The 16,384-nt window shown below is 35.5% G+C and overlaps 1 protein-coding gene across 27 annotated transcripts in view; it reads right to left on the bottom strand.

The window, feature by feature from the left end:
* RIMS2 (regulating synaptic membrane exocytosis 2) overlaps positions 1 to 16,384 on the bottom strand; it is a 496,337-nt gene that overhangs the window by 343,605 nt on the left and 136,348 nt on the right. For all 27 annotated transcript variants that reach the window (XM_075728355.1, XM_075704496.1, XM_075728363.1 and 24 more), the window contains one exon: positions 14,140 to 14,450. In XM_075728355.1, coding sequence (XP_075584470.1) covers positions 14,140 to 14,450 — 311 coding nt within the window. The remainder of the gene's footprint in view (positions 1 to 14,139; positions 14,451 to 16,384) is intronic.

The raw sequence follows: 16,384 nt of genomic DNA, 5'->3' as shown, positions 1-16,384 counted from the left end.
CCCCAGCCGGCTCACTGGTGGGGTGGGGTGAGAAGCAGAAAAGGCCTTGACTCTGTGTAAGCACTGCTTGGCAATAATGAAAACATCCCTGTATTATCAACACTGTTTTCAGCACAAATCCAAAACATAGCCCCATACTAGTTACCGTGAAGAAAATTAACTCTATCCCAGCCAAAACCAGCACAAACATGAATAATTTGACTTACTGCTTCACTTCCTTAGCTCAATATAGATTATGGCTTCTCAAACTCTCCACAGAATTCTCTTTAATATATTAGTTGAAAGACAATATGGGAAATTTTATTTAAATATGACAAGGCATAGAATAGTTGAAAATAATTACATGAAATGTTTAATTTTAATTATTTCTCTTATCTCTGTTCCTCTCACCCTTCTGAATTTTACACAATATATACAACTTTCATGGTAAAACAAAAAGCTTCTATTGCTAGGGCCCACCACAAAAGAGAGAAAAGGCACAAGTTGCATCTTGTGACTTAACAACATGAAATTATATAGTGTTGAGTTTGAGGGTTTTTTCCAGCACAAGAGGAATAAGGCACTTGGGATTTTGCTATTTTGATAATATTATTATATGCTATGTGACATGTTCACAAAAACCACTGTCAACACTACATTCTAAGTACACTGTTGCCTACCTCTGGTCCGCAACAAAGCTCCAGTGCCTAGTTCCTGCCTCACTTGCCAGATCCGGGAATTTCTAAGTATTCCTTGCTTAGGCAATTCTCTGTTTAAAAATGAAGATGTTATTGATTTTAGGCAAATTCAGAGGTTGAATTTAGATTGTCTGGATCATTGTCTGAAGTTATTAACACAGACACCCAGATTCATTCCACTTAACTATAGATGACTAAGGTGCATAGTTTAGAAGCCTAGCCATCTTTTTCTTCCTGTATAATCAATAAAGAGAAAGAGGAGCACGTAAAAAAAAATTCATGTGACCAAAAAGTGCATGAGTGCCCAAAAATAGGTTTAATGAAGTGTTCTTACGCTTGTCTAACTACCTTATTTAGGAGGTATGAATATAACTCTGTGGTTGCATTTCTATTGCTGGATCTGAGAACACTTTCCAGTTCCTGCCTTGGCTGTGTTCTGACACCATGTCAGAAAAAAATCCAGGTATGCGCATTCTCTCCCTTTTTCCCACCCATGCATTGTCCCAACATATAATCCAGGCATTTTATGTATCTGCATGTTTTCTAGCAAAATTCCTATTGATGGTAGATCTCCCACATTAAAAAAGAAACCCTAAAATCTAGAGATACGTGGTTTTTAACCCACTGCCCTGACCTAAGACATAATTTATCTAAAAAGCTGCTGGGGCAGAAACTGCATTTGGCAAACAAAAACCAACCTATTTGTCTAATAAATGCAGAAATTACTTCTTCAACCTGCAAGACCATGATTCTAGTTTGTACTAAAAAAAATTCATACATACTGCTAATTTTGTTTCATGTCTGCAAGACTAGTAGGCTTCCTACAGGAGAAATACATCTGTTTTTCTCCACAAAATAATGTCTGTAAACTCTATGTCATAGAATGATCCTATAATTAGTTTTCCACTTTCCTCAGAGTGTCTGACAGTCTACTAAAATGGCTATACATCCTAAGCTTTTAGTATGAATATATATATTTGTGCATGTTCATACATGTGGTATAAAATATATAAATAATATTTTTAACTGTATTAAAGGAATACTATTAAGATGGAAGAATCAGGCAATCACAGTTAGAAAAGGTCTAACTGAGACTTCATTTTCCTGACTAAGAAATAGCTGCATTATCTGACAGGAACAGAAAGCTGTTATAGTCTGGCTGAATAATCAGAGGAGTACGTGTAATACACGTTGATACAGCAGGCTCAATATGCAGTAGATGCTGCACTTTGCAGAATGCATGGTGTAGAGTAGTACATTTCAACCAATTTTACCTTCAGCTGACTCACAATCAATTGATATTTCTTTGCACCTCATTACAGTACATGAATCCTGCTTTATGCCTCATTTACAGTTCTGGATGGTTCACCAATGAGATGTGTCTCATTAGTCAAGAAGTGCTGGCCTAGAACAGATATTTGATTGATTTTTGAAACAATGCATGGAAAACTTCATCTGCTAAAAGGAGATTTCTGCTCTTCACTTTCATCAAAAGTTATCATTTGTCAACTTTCAAAAAACAAAAGGTGATTTAAAATATTACCAACAGAGCATTATGCATAATTAATAATATAAAATACTAAAAACAGAAGCTGAAAATACACACACTAACAGTTTTCAGACATCTGTCTCTTCTGTCCGCCTCAAGATGATGTAATCAAGGTGAAAGCTGATTTCCTCAGTGCTCACAGGAAGTTCGTACTTATATCCCTTATTCTCAAATTATACCAATTTAAAAGAGGACATGATTAGCACAAGGCAGACAGCAAAAATTAAATCCTACAACAGTCCACTGATGATTACCAACAACATAAATGCACCCAGCACAGTAATGATTTCAATATACACACTCAGGCAAAGAGATAATGTTCTCTCTGTGAAATACACAGTTATCATCCTCTTTGCATGAGATCCTTTACACAAACACTAATTTGGGTGAGCAGGCTGATCATAAAGCTCCTTATGATGTAAAGAAAGTAACATTCACATTGATCTTGAAGTCCATGGTGGTTATACATTGCAGAAATTGGCTCTCAATCCTTGTGAACTTGGGAGTTTAATTAATTTTAGAAATTCCTTTTAGTCACCTGGAAAATATCTTAAGAGATTTATTGCAGTATCTCTACTTTCAGATGACTGATTTGGACATTAAAAGGCCTCCAAACTTGTGTTGGGTGTCAACGTGTCCAGGTGATCTGTGATGGAAACAAAGACTAATATATGTGTAAACTAGAAGATAGATCATTCTCCAAATGACAGTAAGATTAAGATTAGCCTTTTCATGTTGTGAAACAGGAGCTAAGAGAACACATCTATGCACTGGATTGTTTATTAATTTTTGCTGTTCAGTACATTGGATAAAAGTTGGAGCCTTCCATATCTTGGGAACAAGTTCAAAGAGACTAATTTATCTTCCTTTCATGTCATTATAAGATTTATGGTCTCCTGGGTTGCTCCTATCTTCAGCTGATTGGAATACTAGACGAATATTTTCCTGATGGAACATACAACTCTGGAATTCATTTCCTTTGACACTGTCATGGAGCCTGGGTTTTATAAGTATTAAGGCAGTGTAAATATTTTACTTTGGAAAGACTTCCATTTAATACTGGAGTTGTATGTTAGTGGAATAAAGGCAGTGCTGGCCATTGTGTTAAAAGCTTTAAGGAGGTGGTTAGGGTTAATTTCATAATTGACTCTTACCATAACTGTGAGGCTTCCTGATACTTGGTGATATACCACAGTATAAATTTCCAAATAAATCTCATTTTCAGAGAGAAAAAATGCTTCCAAAAGAAGTACCCATACGCCACACAGAGCATTAAATTTAAAATGCTTGTCTTGAGGGAAATCTCCTGGTTTAGTTAGCTTCACCAGGTTAACTCTGAAAATAACTGACAGTTTTTATGAATATCTACAAATGGGACATAAGCATTCTCATAAATGCTTATAAATCACATAATGATCTATATTTTCTAAATGAAAATAAATTCTCCATTCATTGTATTTACCTGAGCTATGAGACATGGGAAGCACCCAAAATATACATTGGTTTTTAAGAAATGCAAACCCAAGGAAAATTGGGTTTCTTTCAAGAATTCCTTTTTTTTTCCAATCCCTGTTAATGAATGGTACAGGAAGATGAATCATTACATGTCCATTTTAGGAATAAAATGAAATTATCTCAGCATCATGAGGAGGTGAAACTGCTGAACTAACTGTTGAGTTGTCAAATTTTTTATATGCAAGAGGTGAGATTGTTGAACTAATTGTGATTCCTCTTCTAGCTTGAATATTTTTTACAGTTCTAACTGGAGCATAAAGATACAACTGAGGCAAGTCCATTTTTGTCAGCCCAGCACCTCATGCCAGAGTCAACAGGATTTAATTAAAATTAATCTACCTCTTGGAAAAAAAATTGGTTTTGTGCACTGATTTGGAACTTTAGAATGCAATGTCCCTCTGAAGCTTCCCAGTTTATTTGGAATTACAAAGAAAATCAGATGTTTTCTGCTTTAATCTCATCTGCCTTGATGGTGGTTTTTTTGTTTTGTTTTGTTTTGTTTTTCTTAAGTGAGCATCAAGGAAGTCTATCATTTAAAGTCTAGGATTGTCACAAAGTCATTACAGAATAAAACTTCCTGCAGCAAAAATTAATTGCTTTCTATCAAGATATTACCATAAGAACTGTTTTCCTTGCTGATTTCTTTTTGCCAAAGAAAATGGGGTTTCTGCAGCAAAGTTCATAGTTCGTCCTATCACAAGCTGCATAATAAAAACTTACTTTGGCAGATGAACTACATCTAGGGACCCATTCAAGCATGTAGTATCAGCTGAGAAGACACTGAACCAGAAATTGGGAAAACTGTGTTTGGAGCAACTTAATCTCCTGTTATTCTATGGAGATGATACACTTATAGAGGTCCCTAATAGCATTTCCAAGAAGCCCAGTGCTGCAGAAGTGGGCACTTTCTGATGTCATTTTCTGAAACACCAGGCCATGACTACAGGGCACAGCGCTGCACAGTGCAGAGATGTCAGAACAAGTTGCGTATACACAATGCACTCCATATCATGCATAGATATTACCTTGGATTTTAAAACTCCACTTTTAACGTTAAGAGTCACTGACTTTAGGTCACCTACATTTTCTACTTAACTTGAAATGACATTGTACTGCACTACTTTGCTAGAACAGGTAACTATTCCCTTAAAATGTCTGTGGCTATCTTCCTTTGGGTTAGTAAAGAATGCAGTGAGGCCTGTTTTCATTGAAAGGCACAAAATTAAGATTTCTCAAAGCTTGGGAGAGAAGTGTTCACTTACTTTACCACAAATCTAAAAGGGCACTTATGAATGGCTGCAGAATTGTTGGAAATTGAGGAAGAGAGGTGAGGGGAAAGAAAGGGAAAGAAAAAGAACTGGATTAGAGAAGAATAGAATGTCTGTCTAAGTGAAGGAATACCATATCTTTAGAAACACTTCCAATGTCTAGCCAGAGTTTGGTAAGAACTAACACTAGTGAGAAAGACATGATGATACACAAAAGAAAATGAGTTAATAAAATAAATAAATAAATAAAGACATTCCGGAGTAGACAAAGGGACAAACACGGATTTGGCTTGAAGAAGGGGCAGAAAAAGAAACAGAATAAGCATGCTAAAGACAAGGTAGAAAACATAATGGTATTGCTTAATAACGTAATTTTTAATTATGAAAATATGGTCATCCTGGTCCTATTACATTCATTTTTTAGTTATATTTTTTCCTCAGATCTGACTTAATTAAATAGATTGACATTTATTAAAATTATTAAACTTGCCATGTAAAAGATAAATGACAACTAAATTGCACTACAGAAGTGATTGCTTTATCATTTGTGACTTCTAGAGGCACAAAGAGCCAAAGAAAGAATTTGTACCAGTAACAATTATTCATTCTCATTTTTTATTTGAATTTCATCTATACAGCTATGGTAAAAAGTATGAAAATAAAAGGCCATTCATTGAATTGTCTCCTGCGGATTCCAGAACCACTTTGCTGCCAGAAACTACAAACTTGAGTTAGCAGAGTCCTTTATTAAATGTTACCCATTTCCCTCAGCCATGTTCCACAGATGTAACTTACTCACCTTTACACACCAATTTTGTAAATACGAAATTCAAACAAAGTGTGTTATTTATACCGATGAAGAGAAATTAGCCTCCAAAGAACAGAGCACAGCACAACTAAGGATTATGAACACACAGTGAGTTCTAACACTCATGTTTGTGCAAGGTCAACAAAACAGCACTTTAAGAAGTCATGCGCAACCGAGAAAGGTACTGGCCTCATTAACTTAAAAAATTAAATTAAAAATGCTACTACCCTCAATTTTTTTTCTGATATTGCTTTCTTTCAGGGTCAATTTAGCTAAAAGCAAAACTACATTTAATTCCATAAATGTTAGCTGTTAGTACTTAATAAAAAATTTTCAATATTCCGATGCAGCTGAGATCTGTGTTTACAGATTTAGATTATTAATGGTCTTTTAGCACAGTTAAAGACATGGCTGTGATATACAGAAGCATAACACTGCAATGGAAGGCCAAACTCTGCTTCAAAGATACCAAATATACACACACACACACACACACACATATATATATATATAAAGATACCACTGGTATCAACACTTCCCTGAGCTCATTCTGCATAAGAGAGAAGTCAAATAGTAAGTGCTAGTTTTCAGTAAGCAGTATGCAACAAATATGCATAATGAAGGAAAAAAATCAAGTAATCAGTAACAGTAAGCAAAATGCACACATCATGTTGCAATGGAATTATTTTTGAAAAGGCACTCTACAGTGAATTGTGAAAATGAAATTCCCTAAAACCAACATGAGATTTGCTCACTACAGAGAACGATTGCAGCTGAATTCAGATTGTCACTTAAAACTGGAATTCAATCTCTGTTATGTGTTTAATTAAAACACTATTTAATGTTTGAAAAGAAACGCTGCAGTTTTAGACTGTTTATTAAAGTAGGTTAGTTCTATTACATTTAGGGATGTTTTCTCTTCTCTTTCTCTCTTCTACAAACAGATCAGCTTTCTCTAAAAAAGGATCCCAATTGTATCTACCATTGGTCAGAGGCCCAACACTACTTAGCACAGACTCTACAGCTAGATAAAGGCTGGCTTTTAAAAAAAAAAGTCTTTCTTTTAAAAAAGCATCATCAGAAAAAAATTAAGAACAGCTAGCTTATTTGTTGTTCTGCTACTTTGGGGGAAATAAAAGTGGAGGGAGGGAGGGAGGCAATGCACACCTCAGAAAAACCACACTAAAGTCACAGTGTGGCTGCACATGTCCTGAATCTTGTGTTAGCTTTGTCACTAATCACGTGGGCGGAAGACTGCCAAACCAACATTAGGAGACAAACAGAATTGTACAAGCAGTTTTGTTTCTCAGATGACAAAGGTAATGGAAAGAAAAAGCTCCCTCTCTTTTCCAGAAGTTAGAATAGAATGGAGATGCTACAACCCATTGCAACCTATTAATAACAGGTAGAAACGTAGTATACCCCCTATAGGTAGTCTGGGCTGTTAACAGACAATGTCAGTACCATTCAGGAACTTCTTACAGACACTCTGCATGTAGGCATTACAGATGGTACCAAACTCTTTACTCATCCTCATAAGTAGGTGTAGCTTAATCCTTGTCGTAAGTGTCTAATTATTTCATTAAAACTTCTGCACTGAAGGATTTCCGACTTTCTTGGACCCAAGGTACTTCTTTTCAATAATTAAATACTGCATTTTCTCTGGCTCCCTTCCCGTAAATTTCTATTGCTTCCTCTGGCCATAGTTATTATTACTTTCCTTCTTAAGCCATTCCAGATTGAGACAGCAGATAAGTGTAGCTTTAGTTTCTACCTGAAAACTGGGATAGCCATGAAATGTTGATCCACACCCCTAAACCTGTATGTAGAGGAATGAAATAATTCAAAAAGGAGTTCTGTGAAGAAACTAACTCATTTGTTTGAATTTTGTTTGAATTTGAATTACTACCTCAAGAATCATACAAAGCATACACTGAAATGGAAGACAGCACAAGAAACAAAAGCAGAACTACTGAGACTACAGTTTTCAGACTGACACTGGTTTCTCTTTACAGCTTCACGGACTGACTATCAAAGTGGTGAAAAATGCTGGAACAGGAGCAGGAAGACGAACATAAAACCTTATTGGATGCAGTTCAAATCCCATAAAACTTAAATCTTTAGTTAATATGTTAAAAATACTGTAGGGTACCTCTAATGCCCAGATTTTGCATCCTGTTCTAGCACCAAGGAAAGTCAGTGACAGCTCTTCGCAGTCGCGCATGGAAAAGAATATTGATTCATTTTTAAACTCAACCTGCAAAATACTTGTACAAAGTATTAGATTTATTCATGAAGTGAAAGAATATCATTATGCTTTCTCAACAATTGTGGGTTTTTTCCTACTGCGGTGGTCAACAGTGTTAAAAAAAATAGATTCATGTCAGTTAATTCTTACATAAAGAATTCTAAAACGTTTAGAGACCCTGTTGTCCTTAATGGATACTTCTGAACACAAACGAATCTGCACATAGCATTGTCAGTCTGACTCTTGGATACCAACTCCCTTATTTTAAACACTGTCTCTATACAATTCTTTTAATATTTCTCACTGTCTTTAAATATGTCAGCAGATAGAAAAACATAGGTAAAAAAGTTAAAATGCCTCTGATTGCTTTCAAATATGCTCAGTTTCCACAGCTCCAAGTAAAGACTACACTTTTTAAAGACACCTGGGCTAAAGATTTATCAACTTAGGTACTCAGAAATAGCAACAAACAAAATCAGAAGCTGCACTAGAGTGCTGCGTTGTAAGTGTTGCAGAAGGAAAATAGTGATAATCTTGGGGAAATGGCCAGTTTTCAGCCTTTCAGAAAAGAATGTAATTGACTGATTCTTTAATGTTACATTGTCATATTTGATCGCAATAAACTACCATCAATGATGTTCTCAGTATCAGTTGTTCATAATCCAGCAATTAAAGAAGAGCCGTTTGAAAAAGATGTAACATGAAACAGATGGACAGACATTTTCATTTATGTAATTAATGCTGCTCTTTGATGTTTTTCAGCTAGCTTATGCCTGCTTTTTCCTCTCTCCTCCTCTTCCCTCTTATTTTGGTCTCTTTTTTCTCTCTGTTCACAACCTGACATCCCCAACTGCAGTCCCAAAAGACAGAGCCTACGCTGCCAACTCATACTGGCACTCCTTCCAAGAACAGAAGCAAAGGGACACAGGGGACCACTTTCATTCCACTGCCATTGGTAACTCAGTAGAATAAAAACTTTATATGTGGGAAACACGTGTATACGTTCCATAAAGAATATATGCACAAAACCTGCATCTTCAGACCCAAGTAGCCTTGTTTGCAGTTCTCACTCAGAATAAAATCCATCCTCCAAACCCACTCTAGTGTGTGGAAACCACCATAAAAATCCTCTTTTTTCCTGAGATAAAAGGGATGACAAAAAATTAACCCCCAAAATACATATGTATCTTTGAAAAGAGAAGGGAAGGAAGGGGGAAGGAGGATATATTTTATCTGTGTCTGCTGGCCTGGAAAATAAATACTGCTGTTGTGCAACACTGCAGCTGCTCACTCTCTCAGTTTATTGTTTTCATTCCGGTTTTTATTATTTAATCTCATATCCTTACAGTTAATCTGAAAAGGATTCAGGCAGCTTTATTCATTAGTCTTGCTTCAAATCATGATCTTATAGATCATGATCATGATATGAAGAACTAATTCTCTTTTTTTGACATGGCTCACCCTCTGATAGATGCAGCAATAATAAATTGACTCATGAAACATGAACACAAAATTTCTCACAATATTTTCCCTTTTTCTTTTTGCATTGAATCTCATGAAAAATATCCTTGAGGAGAGCTTTTCTTACAGTAATAGAATGCATGACAAATATATATTGTAAATTCAAAGTTAACTTTCTCAAATTTTGGAAAGCATTTTGGACTCCATACAGGATGGATTAGGGGAAAAAAAAGGGGGAAAAAAAACCCCAAAACACTTAATCATTCACATGTACCTGAACTACATAACATCATTTCAAATAGGCATTAGATTAGAAATAGTTGTCATCATTATCTTGCACTGGGAAGACGCATGGGTTGTTTCCTACTTCAGGAGAGCTATTGCTTAGAAAGGATTGTGAAATGCTACATATATAGAAAAGACATTTGTGAAGCAACACCTCTGGAATGCCACAAAAGATTTACAATTTAAAACAATGAATTCATATATGTGGAAAATGACTGAAATGTCTTTACAATGGATCCTACCAAGAGCAAGAAAAATAATTATTTTACAACTCAAGCATGGCAACGCCACCTAAAGATCTAACAACTCAGGCACAGAATGACACATAAAAAAGCTTTGTATCAGCATTAAGGCTCCCTGTTCCCCGGCTTTTATTATTAAGATGTTGTACACATTTTAATAGGACATTATAAACATTTGCTTTGGCTTAGGCTTTGGAATGAAGGAATCAACCATTTCACAAGCTGATTGCCTGCTACAAAATGACTGAAAAAAGATTATATCTATTCAAATAATTTTGCTGCTAGAAAGAAAACACGATGTATTGAATGATGAGTAGCATAGGTCTTTGGAACAATAGAGTACATGAATGCTTTTGATCAAAATAAAATAAAAAGGACCCTTTTGTATAATCTACAATTAATGTGAAATTGGATAGTACAAATCAAAGAACTGCAGTGCATACAGCCATAAATCTACCATCTGTGCACACCAGACCTCAGAATGGACCTTCTGAGTCTATGGATTACATAGAGTACTATTTTGCATTTCTTTGATTCACATCATTTGGCAGTTTTCAGGGAGTCTAGCGTTATACTACATCAGCATCCATACTCTGCTCATAAGGTTAAACCTGTGAAAACCACTGCATATGGTTACTTCTCAACTGCCCTTAGTACGAAACCTCCACGCAACACAAATTATGCTAGTCTCACCTCAAACAATGTCAAATATAAGATGGTCAATTACTGAAAGTAATCTAACACTGGATCCTACAGGGTGCCTGCTGCCTCTGCCTTCTCCATGGGTTTACCACGCAGAAAGTAGTAAAAGCACTGTAAGGCAGATTATAAATACTGGATATGAACTAGAAAAAAATTTAATAATGGAAAACTGTTCTGCTGGTGGTAAGTACAACTTGCTCCTGAATAGTATTTGACTTCTCTTTTCTTTCGTAATGGATCCAATATAAGAAAAGCGTCCTTGGACAATGTGTATTCCAAAATCACCCCAGACTTCTTTAAGGCAACAAATTTCAGATCAGTCAAAGAAGATCTATAATCAAGTACCTATCTGTCTGTCTGAACAGTTTAGGATCTATCGATTGTAAACGGGACTGTTGCATACATCAATGGAACAGAATACTAGTCTAATGGTTGAAACTGAATATTATTTTAATGAGGAATGATATTAGTGAAGAAAACAGGAAAAAATATGGTGAGTACTACTCAAGAATGGAAAAACAAAAAAGCACAACCAAAAAAAACGTAGTAAGGAATGAGACAGAAATGGCATTGAGATTCAAGGAGTGAATGTTGCCCTTTACACTGTGACCAACTTGTCTCCAGATGACCAAGATAAGATATATGATACTTGATATAAAGAACTACGAAGTAATGATTGCTGCCACATCAAAGGAAGCTGCAAACATTCAAAAAACTTCGATAAAAATGACATTTCACCTTTCTATTTGAATCATAAGAACCCAAGTATATAGAGTCTTAGCAATACTTTCTTCACAAGTTTTTTATTGGTTTTAACTTTTTAAATTATTTTTTGTGTCAAAACTAATGTGTTTGGAATGAAAAATAAACAGACAATATAGTTCTCACATTCTACTTACTTCTATTATTGATGTTGTGCAAGATAAGCAACAACCACTTCTAAATATTTCAGACTTTTTTGGTTTTTTCCCTGTTATTTTGGACATTTTGAACTGCCATGTTTTTCTCCTAGAATAGTCTACCATACAAAAGTAGCTCAATTTCTGCATAGAATTAATTTAATAATAGAAAAAAAAGCTGTCATAATAATCTCCCATATAACATGTTTCTCTACTGGCTGGTTCTTTCAGTTAATGTTAAAAAAAACCCAAAACCATAACATGAAGTATTCCGAAAAGAAGACAGAAGGCCAGAAGCCTTTAGGAAAAGTTATATACAATTGCTTGACCAGCATTTAAAGTTTCAGGTGGATAAAATGAGTTTTCTTAACTTGATCAATAATAATAGATTTTAATATTAAAATTATATTAAATTATGAAACATATTCTATGCATGACTGCAGTACAAAGATAATAATATATTATCTTCTCCTCTTAACAGTGGTTGAATGTAACAAAATTGTAAGCTTTGCTAGTATTATTGTTGAGAATAGCAATGGCACCACAGCATATACAGGTCCAAACTTAAGCCCTATCCCCATCCTCGAATTCTGGGATAGTCTCTCTTAGAGATGCTGATATTCTCCTCTAAAAGCCTATTTGACCAATCAGACATCAACTGGCCATCAAGGAGGAGTCTTTTTCATTATCTCCAGCAAAGGAAAGACAGTTAATGTGAAGAACATTAGTGAAGAAAATTATTCAGAAGACCCTCTAACCTTCAGTGGCATGTAATACGTATCATAAATATATTCTAAGCATACCTGTATATGTTAATTAGGGAACACTAGTATTAGTATCCAAATAAAACAGAAAGGGGATAATCACTGAAAAAGCAATCTACATTTAAACAATATGTTGAGTGGAAGTGATCACAATCAGCAGAATGGTTCTGATTTCAAACACAGTCTACATTCTTCCTGTTGGTAAATATTATATGGTCCGTGTTTGTCATACAACTCTGCTTAGGGTAAATGTATATTACATATCTGAATTATATATTTATTTGTAGAACACTCTCTCACTCTATCTTTCTGCATGCATATAATATAAAAACACTTGCAGAGTTAAATTATTGCTGAGAATAAGAAGGGGGGGGGGGGGGGGCAGTTTATCATCACATTATGTATCATTCCATTTTCCTGGCAAAATTAGGGGAAAAAAAAGAACCAAAAGATAATCAGCCTCTCTATCTCCTGCTCCTTAGCATCAAGTTAAGCTGCCAGCTGTATTTCTCAGAGACCATGCACATAACTGAGGAGCACTCAGAGCAACAAAGTACTGAACCCATGAACTGAAATCAGGAAAGGGCAACAGGCAGAATAAGTGAAACAAAAAGGGTTAGATTAATTACATTAAATTTATTCCCAAATAAGACCAAAAGTAGGAAATAAAATATGGTAGAATACAAGAGGTGAAGGAAAAGGAAAACAATTTTAATTATATTAGCCATAAAAGATATTATAGCTGTCTAACTTGTTTCAAGCTTGTGGAATAAATATTGTAATGAGGTCATAGCTGGGCGGCAGAGGAAGGCTGCCAGATTATACTGATCCGGCTGCCAAATTCCAAGGCAAGTGGAGGTCTCTGGAGAGAGAGGGTGTCATTTCCATGGAAACACGTGAGCAAGTTCACTCTCTTCTTTCCCTTCCCACCATATTTAAAGTTCTATTCTGGTCTTCCTTAGAAAGAAATTAAATGTATTCAGTGAAACAGTTTTTACTTTTGTGTTCCAGTAAAATGGAGCCACAGAGGTTGAGAGCCTTCTGGTGCCTTTTGGTACAATCACATCAAGAAAAAGGGAGGGAAGTTCCAGCTCCAGCCTCTGGCTAAACCTGGTCCTACTATATTAGCACTGAAACAGCCACAGTTTCAGCCAATGCCAAGTATCACTGACATAAACCAGTAAAGAAAAAACTGTTCATACTAATGACAATAACTAACAGCAAGAAACTGAGAAACTATGAAAAGACTCAGCTCATCACACAAAGATTTCACTGTCTTCAATACTATATACTGCAAGTACTACCAGATGTTTTAATTCAGTAGTCTGAACAGCCACCATCTTCCATTAACCTGCTTTTTTGAGCCCTATTGTGGATTACTAAAATTCTGCTATAAAGATAGTGGCCACAAAAGAAATACGGTAACATTCTGTACAACCCAATGACAATGACTTGACAAAGTTGCAAGCACAGAAACAAGCTCTGTCACACTGCGACTGTCATTTTCCGTGTTGTTTTTTTAATGAGAAGGAATGAAGAATGTATATTGTCCATGACCATCTGAATACAGTAAGAGACTTCTCAGCTGCTGTTTCAAAAAGCCCAGTATCTATTTTATAGGCTACACAATAAAAATAAGATAAAACTTAAAAAGATAAAATTTTGATTTGTAGCATAAATTCAGCAGATCTTATCAGAGTAAACATTAAATACTTTCTTACCTGTCTGACGTTGTGTCACTTGTTACTTGATGCTTTACTCCTGAACCATTCTTAATTGAGTCTTGTCTAGTGAGCCCTTGAGATCTGTTTTTGTCCAAAACTTGTGTGGATATGTCACCTGATGGTCCTTGGTACTGTGAATACTCCTGCAGCTTTGCTTTTTTCTCTTGAGGGGCTTCCTCGTTCCGCAGACCTCTAATACCTTCTTGGTCAGGCTGCTGTGGTGCATTTGATCCACTGTTATAGAACCAGGCTCCTGATTTTGTGAGGATTTCTTGTTGTTTTCGGCACAAGTTACATACCCACATTACCTGTTCAGACATATTTAAATGGAAAATCTGTTAGCTTGTAAACACTGTATACAAAGTTTTCATCAAGCATACAACAACTGATCATTGCCATTTCCAATGGTAGAAAGAATACTATTTTAATTCTTTCTATTAAAATTACAATAGTTTAGCCACAGAACAATAAAATATGTCTGTACAACCCTGGAGGAAATTGTTTTAGAAAAGAATAGAAACACAAAAATACTTTTATTCTACTTTTGCTTCATCATTTATAATACAAGGGAAAACCACAGAGAGTAGCAATATAAATGAAAAGGATCTACCTATTGACATTCCAATGGCTGTAAATGTAAGATTTGAAAATGAAGACTATAGGTTGAGGATGATAGGATGATAGAAAAAAGAAAGAAATTTTAAAATTCATTAAATATTTAACCCATTCTCTTACTGTCAGAGTAATGAACTTTGGAATAGATCCTCTGCTGTTACAAACAAGTAATTTTATAATTATCCAAAATCCTATGCTGACTTGCTTCAGCAGTGGTCTGTATCTTATATTTACATGAAGAAGCTGACTTCAGGAAGTGACTTGATTTTCAAAGCTATTGTATATTAAAGCATTTTATAAACACAATACATAACGTGGTGAGTGTCTCCACTTCACAGCCAAGATTTAACTTTCACGGTATGCTTACTAAATTATTAAAATGATTACAGCTTCCCAGTTGTGAGATCCTGTGTATAGTAATGAGATTTTTTTAACATTCTAAAATGTACTTGCTTGCAAAGCTTTTGTATCTGATCACCTTAGTCACATGGCAGTGCAGTAAATTGCCAGTGCCAATTATCTGTAAGTTAATTTCACATTCAGTTCACATGTTATATGAGAAAAAATCAGGATGTAATGAATCAAATACAACAGGTCAGTTATTAATACAATGGCACATTCAAACTGGTTATAGTGTTATCTTAAAATTTGGATTGTAGATAGCATTAATTCACTGCAAATTTAGTTCTTCACTCCTTAATCTTCGTTTTTCTTTAGCCTTAACTCAGCTCTTCTGTTCTTTATCTATTTTTGTCTTAGTTCACACACAAAATTGTATCATTTTTACTACATGTTCCTTGAATGTCTACACACAGCCTGCAATCCAATTATCATGCCTCCAGTTCTAATCCTACACTGAGCTGCCTCTTTTTCAAGGGTTTACAGTACAGGACATTCAAAGGTTTACATTAATGCTCTTCATTATTCTTTTAAATGCAGCTACCTTGATGGTTGAATCACATGGAAAATGTAGTTTCTACCTCCACAACACATCTAGCTCAGTCCACCAGAAAAGGTTTCAGAAGCTTCAATCTGTATCTTTCTTTTATTCCCCTGGCAGTTATCTAACAGAAAATTTGGGCCATGCTGTCTAGTCAAGTCTGACCAAAAATGTTTTGATGAAAGCTTCATATAGAAGGCAACTTGGATGCAAGGTTCGTACTCAAATTAAACTCACTGACTGCCTCATTCACAAACTGCCAGGCTGGGGCAGGAAAAGGAGGCATCACCTGCCCGTTTAATGGCGGCAATATGCCCCATCCTGGTAAACTTCTTAACCTTTTATAGTGCTGATACTCCATCTTTGAGAACTCATGTCTGCTTATTTCAACAAGACAGAACAAGCTATCAAAGCACTGAGGGTAAAAAAGGGGGACTCCCTGAGAAGCAGCTTGCTGTCTGCAGTAGGTTAGAAGGTCAATACTGTGTATGCTTCAGGCCTGGCCATCATTCAAATACAAATGTAAGAACAGGGTCGTTTTGCCTTTGCTAATTAAGTTAGAAAGTACACAAAAGCTCCAAACTGAAATTTCAGCCCCACAAACAGAAGTATTTTTGCCCTCTTTACTCGATAGCAATTAATAGCCTTTAATATTTCTGCTTGGTTTGTACACAGCTGAAAGAATTT

Source organism: Pelecanus crispus, chromosome 2, assembly GCF_030463565.1.
Source record: "Pelecanus crispus isolate bPelCri1 chromosome 2, bPelCri1.pri, whole genome shotgun sequence".
Lineage (NCBI taxonomy): Eukaryota > Metazoa > Chordata > Aves > Pelecaniformes > Pelecanidae > Pelecanus > Pelecanus crispus.
Note: the sequence above shows the minus strand (reverse complement) of the source record. Positions and strands in the feature narration are given on the sequence as shown.